The sequence below is a fragment of the Aegilops tauschii genome, chromosome 7 (assembly GCF_002575655.3).
Source record: "Aegilops tauschii subsp. strangulata cultivar AL8/78 chromosome 7, Aet v6.0, whole genome shotgun sequence".
NCBI lineage: Eukaryota > Viridiplantae > Streptophyta > Magnoliopsida > Poales > Poaceae > Aegilops > Aegilops tauschii.
Genome location: NC_053041.3, coordinates 455,715,901 through 455,724,621, shown reverse-complemented (window position 1 = coordinate 455,724,621; position 8,721 = coordinate 455,715,901). Strand labels below are relative to the sequence as shown.

General features: G+C 45.5%; 1 protein-coding gene across 1 annotated transcript; it reads right to left on the bottom strand.

Annotated features, from left to right (window-relative positions):
- Window positions 1-3,169: 3,169 nt before the first annotated feature.
- On the bottom strand, window positions 3,170-8,459 carry LOC109742719 (uncharacterized). The gene is made up of 4 exons (XM_020301818.4): window positions 8,210-8,459; window positions 7,849-7,919; window positions 5,959-6,045; window positions 3,170-3,403 (listed from the first exon to the last, which is right to left on the bottom strand). The coding sequence occupies exons 1-4, from the start codon at window positions 8,304-8,306 to the stop codon at window positions 3,368-3,370; spliced, it is 291 nt and encodes a 96-aa protein (XP_020157407.1). The 5' UTR covers window positions 8,307-8,459; the 3' UTR covers window positions 3,170-3,367.
- Between the last annotated feature and the right edge of the window lie 262 nt (window positions 8,460-8,721).

Here is an 8,721-nt window from a genome sequence, read left to right as displayed (position 1 = left end):
GTCTACGCTGTAGAAATAAGCAATGTTGCTTAAGAAAAACATGATTTATTTCTTCAAGCACCACTCCTAAGCACCTTGCATTATACAGCGCATAAATTTCCTCCCGTATCCGTCCGGAGTGGTGGGACACGGATGCAGGAGCACACCATCCAACCATAGCCTCATACATTGCAAAATCTATTTAAACAAACCGGGTGAAATTCAATCAAATCGGACAGATTTCATTTAAGTTCTAATAAAATTTACATAAATGCACGATATTTCGACCGTTTTACTAAAAAAACTATTAATAAAACTAAACCCTATATCATACGACCACCTCGTAAGTGTGGTCGCCCAGTCATGCCGCACCGCCGCCGCCGTTGTCGTCGTCCCTCCAGCGGCGCAAGGATGTGGGAGGTCTACGGCAGCCCTGTCCGACGGCTGCCTGACACTCGTGGAGGAGCCGCTCCGCCTCCTGCTACACAGTGCGAAGGGTTGTCCTAGCCACTGTCAAAGGCGTTGGCGGCGCCCTGGCGGCGGCCTTGCCCCTGCCGGCGTTGGCGGAGCAGTGGCTAAGCAACCACTCTCGCCGATCTTGGCAAGCTCGCCGTCAAGGCGGCGGCGGTGTCTGGCGGCCATCTCGACGGTGGTGACGAAGCGGTAGAACACCCACGCCGCGGCGAGGTAAGGGTCGTTGTGGAACCTTCCCGGCGCCACGTCCGTCTTGGCGAATGCGGAGCGGCGATCGGCATTGCGCAGGTCGTACCTCACCTGCTGCCACGTGCTCGGCCTCCGATACCATGCCCGGAGAGCCGGGGGCACCGCCGAAACCATCGCCTCGGAGGTAGCGGAGGATGCGGCCACGCACCTTGGCGATCCTGAGCGGCAGCTCCTCCTTCGTCTGTCGGCGGTGGTGTCGTGGTGGCGACGTGGGCACGTCGATCCGCGCGTAGCGACTATGCGGCGGGGGCGACACCGGTTTGTCCTTCACGCGGCGGATGCGCTGGGGGATGCCAGCTCCTGCTTCACGCAGCCGCCGATGTGGAGGCCGTTGTTGCGCGGCGGGGACGCCGGCTCGTCCTTCACCTATCGGAGTGGGATGCGAGCTCCCGCTTAACGCAGGCCCGCAGTAGGGACGGTGGCTCGTCCTTCACGTGCGCCCGCGACGGTGGAGCCGGAACCATCTGACGGAGCGAACGCTCCGTCATGATCTTCATCTGACGGACGAATTCTTCGTCTGTCAGAGCCGCCTCCGAGAGAAGATGGGGCCGCTGCTGCGGCTGGTCCTCCTCGTCGCCGGAGGAGATGACTATCTCCTCTTGCCGAAAGAGCCCGCCGTCGTGGATGCGGATGATCCAGGTGAGGGAGGGCGGCGATGCCATGATCCGTCTGACGACGAACTGCCACCGTGGCCACCAGCCGGCACGGAGAACCAGGACTTCGGCACCGCCGAGCACGGAGAGGAGGAAGGGCCCGACGCAGGGGAAGAGGATGGTGGTTCTGAACGACGCCGGAGTGCGGTTTAAATAGCCGCGACCAGGCCAAGCGGAGGGGCGGTCAGCCCACTTCAATGCGGCGCAACGGCCCGAGTTGGTTTCTCAGGACGCGGCATCCGTTGACGTTGCGCCGCATTCCCGTCCGGTCAAATCATGACATCAATGTCGGCCGCTGCATGCTCTGGGCCGGCATAAATGCGGCCCGGTAAGCGGCACGGCGCATGGGATGAAAAGTGTGAGAAGGGAAGATGGGTGGTTTGGTGGGCCAGGGCGGTCAGAGGCAGGCATGATAGGATAGTGATCCGGACTCCCGCAAACCTCCCTCACATTTTGTCTTCGGTTTGCGGGAGGAAACACGTCCGGACCGCGCTGCGGACCGATACAGGCCCGCGTTGGATGGCTTTCACCGTCTAAATAAATGCGGAAAGTTTGAGAATCGACGTTGGAGATACGGTTACGCTGCCCTCCTAACGTGAACTGCCCGATAGGAGACGACATGTGATGGCAGAGGCATACTGCCCGATGTGTGGCCATGAGGAAGTCATTATTTCATGCTCTAGTGAAGTGCAACCATGCGGTTTGTGTTGTTTTGTGAGTCGGCGCAGGATTATCTCGAGCTCAAGCTACTGCAACTTCACCCTTTGACGTGGTCTAGAGATATCCTGGACCCAACCTTCTTGTCGAAGGACAAAGCAGCGATTACAGTGTGGGCTATATGGTCGAACAGGAACAAATATGCGCACAAGGAGATCAAGTATCAATCTAATACTTCCTCTGTAAACTAATATAAGAGCGTTTAAATCACTATTTTAGTAATCTAAACACTCTTATATTAGTTTACAGAGGAAGGAAATCCATGCAAATCATAGATGAATTGATCTCATCTTCGGACGTCCCGGGACCTGCTGTGCGGGTAGAAACTGAAAGTTATCAGGAAGCCGGCAGAAGAGCGATGGATAAAGACAGTGCTACTTGTGCAAGCCATGGAGGGGCTGCAACTGGTGCAATAGAACAATCATGAAATCAGTTTTGTTATGGGAAGGATGTCCAAGTGTGCTGCTATTGTTGAGCCTCCGGTAATTGAAACCTTGGCTGATGTCGAAATATGATGTTATTGGAGAGCCCCTGGTAATTGAAACCTTGGCTTGCATTGACGCTATGCTACTTGCAATGTCAAAGGGGTTCACCCAAGTGGTGATCGAGACAGACCGTCAAGTTGTTTGTACACTTGGCATAATGGGGATGACCGATCCAAGTCTTCAGGGAAATGAAATCATCTCCCACCTTTTACATGGATTAAAGCTTCTGTATCTCTCAAGAGGGAATCAAATACAGCGGCGGCTCATCTCTGAGCGAGGGAGGCGCTTAGCCTCGATGTTTATGCTACTTTTGATGCAATCCCTCCCCTTTCTAATTGACATTGTAAAATCAGATGTGAATACTCAAAAAAGAATTATGCTTCTCCTGCCATTTTAAAAAGAAAGGGAACATTTCATTTTCAAGGTTTATCATTGATCAAAATGTATACCGATACTAAATTCCTTCTCAATGGGCCACCGATTACTGATTTATCAGACAATTAACTTGCCAATTTGACAATTATTAATCACCTAGTTACCATCAACCAAGCAGTTACCAGTTGACGATTTCCTGAACATTAGTCTGTGTGTCAATTATAGGAAACTGAGTGCTCACACAGAAAATAGCATATTTCCAACTTCCTGTAGTAGAAAAATTGTTGGATGAAAAGTTACACCACGTTCAGATTATTCATGGTGGCTGGGCAGCGCAGCTCCTTAACCTTGCCAGCCTTACAAACTTGGTCTCAATTTATCGTCAACAACATACTTAAAACAGATTGCGGTAAGAAAATAAAGCTCGGATGAAGTTTAATGTGCCGGTGCTGCTGCTGGCGCTGACCCCGCCTGTAACAATAGCATACCAGATTAAGGTACAAATTGGATTGAGCACTGGCAAATTTACATGCGACACAAGAATGGTATGGCATCTAATTCAAAATTTACATCGCTTCTCCAAAGGCATAAACGATGCAAAGAGTGCACACAGGCTATTAAAATGCCATCTGACTATGGTAGTGAACTACTAGAATAGCTTGGCTACTGTTTGACCTCACCTTCATATCTGATATCTCCACATTTTGTGTTTTCCCCACTTATTTGATTTAGCTAGTAAAATGTCAGGGGCCTCATTAAAGTTCCATCTATATCTTTGATTCTATAACAAGGCCTAGGCCTAAACAGCTTACATGTGGATGTGAAGATAGAAACTATAACTAACTACAGCAAAAGGCTAAAGACATGCTAGACAAAACCAATAACTGTAGGTCTGTAGCAAAACGCCAAAAGAAAATGCCAACCATCAAAGTAGACATGCAGTGTTATGGATGTGGTCAGGACCTAGGCCAGCAGTGCTAGTAGTAATCTTGTCTAGCAGGTTAAGCAATTAGTTTCCAGCCAAGTCGATTGGTCCGGCTAGGAGTTGTCTTGGGTGTGTACGCGTGTAGCTAGTAGTAGTCTGTGTCCTAGGGTAGTACCTAGTCCTAGTTATTTTGTGTTAATTCTAGCTTAGGTAGTTGTATCCGACTAGGATTTGTAGTAGGTCTAGGGGTTAGCTATAGGTCGGTTCAGGTCATGTATATATATATATATGTGACCACAGATGCAGCTTTGATGTGTAACATCGAGAGAAAAACAAAAAGCAATAATGAGGTGAGAAAACCAGAAAAATGAAAAATAAAGAGGCAAAAGAAAGGCACAACAGGTGCCTTTGGCTATAAGTTTTTGAGCGTGCGTGTTCATCGTGATTTGATATGATCGATCCTGAGGGCGGAGTTCCAACAAGCAGGCAGCAACAGGCACACGAAGGTATGCAGCATTAGAAAATCAAGTTGTTAATAGTAGTGGGTTCGCCTTGCCAGGTGCTTTCCTATCGGTACCTGCTGCAGGTTTGGGGACTTGGGGCATGTGACGGCTTCAAAATGTCTCCTACATGTTAGAATTTGTGTTTGTGCAGTAACAAAACCTACCCAAAACAATCAGTTGTACCATACCATCTTTATAAAAATAAATCTCATTTTTTTATTAAGAATACCTAGCAAGTTTAGATATAATTAACTGGAAACAAAAGATACAAACCAACAAGGAACAAGGGCAGACATAGTGCAATTGTATCCAAAGAGTACCAAACTGTACCAATCGGGTACGTGCAATGCATTTATTTTGTAACATCGCACAAAATATACTCAATCAAATTCCAACAGTAAAAATCATATACATATATAAAGTACTCCCTCCGATCCATACTAATTGTCGTTGAATTAGCACAACTTTGTACTAAATCGGTGACAATTAATATGGATAGGAGAGAGTACAATAACCGATGAAAAAATAGAAATCAACATGCTAAATAACATGACCCAAACCCACGTAAAAAAATGAAACATATTGTTTCACGCGTGTATCTAACAACATCATGTTAATGCAATAGAATGACTAAAGGCAAATATGAGGAATTACTGAAATGATCTGATTGTGCATTAGGGGAGAGAAAGTGCAATTATTAACTCAACTAATGCAGAATTTGCAAGGGCCAAACTTAATTCGTAAACCAATGAATAAGAATTTGATGATACATAAATGTATATTAGAAATTATGCATTTTTATTTGAGAAATCAGCAACACTTCATGTCTCCAAGAAGTATCATTTGAATCTCATATGATTAATGGTACAGTTCCTATAGCCTGAAGAAGTCAAATAGGCACATGCCGAACAAAGTTATATAGGTGCACGATTGCTTAGAATCAATGCAGCTCGACCATCCATCTCTAATGGGTGGATGATTGTGTAATATCATTGCAACCTTTGTTCTTGAGTTGCCGACTAATCACCAAGCTGGTACTGGTAAACATGGCGACTTGGCGACTAATCGCTGAGATGGAGGCATGAGGACTTGACTTGACTGTACGACTCGGAACCATCCATCCCAAGGGAGAAGGGACATACAGTATCCAAGTATTTTGCTAGTAAAGAAAAATTCTTTGTTAACAGATGCATCAACGGTAAAGGATTGCTTGTTTCTAAGGCGGTAAGGTGAGCACCAACCGCCTTGACACCTAAACGTCGCCTAAGCGTCCAAGGCGAGACGCCTTATAAACAATGATTGCTACCTATTTAACTAATTAGACTCTTGCAAGAAATCCCTAGAGTAAAGAATGCCATCAGAAGGTAAGTGACAAAATAAAATAAACATCAAATGACAACATCACCGCAGTTAGCTCAACAACATCTGCTAACTGCGTTAACGAATTATGATACATATGAATTTTTTATTTAGCACTTAACAATGTAAAATGCCGCATGGTCATGTATTGGTAACTACCAAAATAATCCTTGAAAAATTCTTGCACGATGAACTATGTACAATAACACTGTCAATGTTTCGTACAGACAAGTCAATACCTCGGTTTTCACTTCTTTTTTCCCGCCAAACACCTTCAATCCACCATATATAATAGCGCCCCACATCGCTAAGCTGGTTAGCACAAACTGCAGAAGGTACGACAACATAATAAATAACAAAAAACAAGAATACAACCCAAAATAAGCTATGAAAAAGTATACGTTAAAAAACCATCAGAATAGTTTAACTGAAAGTCATTTATTTATATCCATATGGACAGACGCTTAGAAGGCAGATAGCATGCCACACGAACATAATGCAAAGCAGACAGTGTAAGTAAGAACACCGATTTGACTGCATCGCACATGATAGGGGCTGCAGAAATATTCCTCCTCAAAAGGTACATCGATGAGAAAAGGGAACAGGAAAATGAGCAATCTATTAAAGTGGCCAGACAAAGTCAAATTTACAATATGATCTTTTCAACAAAGATGAATGATAACAAAGGATGGGAAGCTTCTGGTCAAAGAGTAACTAGGAGGTCTAACCTGTATTAGTTCTGTAATGACTAACAAGAGGGAGATTAAATTAAAACAAGTACATTTGGACTTGCTGCACAGTTATAGCATGATATTTCAAAAGTAGTATAAAGACCTTTCGAAATTAACTTTGTGATTAGTTGACCCACAAGCTCAAGGACGTCAGTAAGGTACTCTACAGTACCAGATGAACAACATTGTAGCTAAGAAAGATATATCAAGTGGACACGTGAATCTTCAAAATGCTACTACATAGTCCATATGAATGAGTCATTCTTGCATTTTTTAAATAGCGCTTGCATGGTGTTTCCTTGTAACGAATCACTAACAACTTGTAAGACTTGATCCCAGTGGATGAGCCATGAAAGCTGAAAGCGAAAACATATTGTTGAGCGACCATAGAAAAGAGACACAATTTTAATTAACCTGCATTTTGCCAACCTAACCTAAAACCTCTTGGAACCCTAAACCAATTACTGCAGTTTCTGTAAAGCAGATCTTGACTGTTTGTTCCTCTTAATCAACTCATCAATTTTCATGACAACTTTGCCTCTAGTGGTTGCTCAGAACACTGATACATGTACCTCTACATCCACTTGGAAAAATATTCAAGAATAAGACGTGCATGAAGTATCCACCTTACAGTACAAAAAGATTAATCTGACTATTATATCTATGGTACGTTATGACCATAGATGAAACAAACCTTCCCCTTTACTCCTGAACTAGGTAAGAAAAAAAAACATTGGCCACACTGCACGGTTGTGACAATGGAGTTCGATTTTACGGTCTTATTGTACAGCACACATCAACTCCGCCTATGTCTTCTAGGCATAGCCGGTCCCAAGCCCGGGTAAAGGAGGAGGGTTGTGATAGGCTTGGCGAGCCAACGTAAAAACTAGTCAGTCCCATGGGTATGAAACCCATTTGAGCGAGAGTAGTACTAGGATGGGTGACCTCCTGGGAAGTCCTCGTGAAATGGTTTCATATCTAAGGGTTGTGTAAAAACTAGCCAGTCCTTTGGGTATGAAACCCATTTGGGCGAGAGTGGTACTGGGATGGGTGACCTCCTGGGAAGTCCTCGTGAAAGGGTTTCATATCTAGCCTACCCCAACTTGTTTGGGACAAAAGGCTTAGTAAGTAGTAAGCAGTAGTAATTGTACAGCACACATCAAATGAGATCAAAAGAAGGTGCGGAATAATCTCTGAATGAAAGCAAAAATACAAGCAACCCTAATTTAAATTAACAGCCTTGCTACTTGATCTATCTCAAGAAAATAACTAATACAATACTAATAAAAAGCCTGCCTACACTTGTTGTATGCCACAGGCATCAAGTAGAAAGCTCTCCTAAAAGGAACAAATAAAAATCGATGCTCTTTACTGCGGTGTGGGTGGGGGAAAACTCACGTGCTCTTCCTTCCAGTTGCCGGGGTTCAAGGGCTCCTGCCACATGTTCACCTTTGTCGATCCGTGGTGATCTGTTCAAGCACACAAGACGAATCGATCGATCAAAAAAAAGTAGGAGACATCAAGCACAAGGACGCGCCGCACAAAAACTACAGAGGGAAAGGGGCCCTGATTTCTGGCGGACAGCACGCTCCCCCTAGGCTGCCTACATCCCCCTCATGGACAACCAATTGCATAACCGAATCGGGGTCAACAACCGGCGACGCCCGACGCACGACCGGCGGATCCGAACGATCCGTGTGTGGGATTCTCGGATCTGGGAAGGGGAGGAGAAGGCGCACATTCTCAGATCCAAGCATACCTGCGGCGCCGGCCATACGGCGGCTGGAGATGAGGCGAGCGAGGGGGGAGGAAGACGAGGAGGAGGAGGAGGCCGCCGCAAGCAGACGAGACGCCATCGCTTCGATTCGACCTACTTTGGGGCGATGTGTCTGGAGAGCGCAAATCCTCTAACCCTAAATGGTGGTGGTGGTGGTGGATATGTCGCGTCCTCGGCCCGCTCCCCGCTCAAAGCGTTCTGGCCGTAGTTGGATCTCAGACATGGTCCACTGCTCAGAATGGTTGAGGTTTTTTTTAAGATTTAAGAAAAAATCATTTCCCCAAAGAAAAAACATTCACGTGGCATAACTTCATGATTGACAAAATCATCATGGGGCCCTGTTATCAATGAAAATGTCGCTCCCACTTAAAAAATAATCTGCATTAATGAAAATCAAACGTCAAACATGGGTTTTGATCCTTGATGGTTGAGCACCACGATTGAAAAATCTTGATTGGTGGGAAAAACAACTGCAACCACTTTACCGTTGCACG

Coding starts and splice junctions, on each gene's coding strand:
- LOC109742719 (XM_020301818.4), bottom strand. CDS start 8,306: ATGGCGTCTCGTCTGCTTGCGGCGGCCTCCTCCTCCTCCTCGTCTTCC. Junction 7,920..8,209: donor CCGTATGGCCGGCGCCGCAG/GTATGCTTGGAT, acceptor GTGCTTGAACAG/ATCACCACGGATCGACAAAG. Junction 6,046..7,848: donor GCAACTGGAAGGAAGAGCAC/GTGAGTTTTCCC, acceptor TACCTTCTGCAG/TTTGTGCTAACCAGCTTAGC.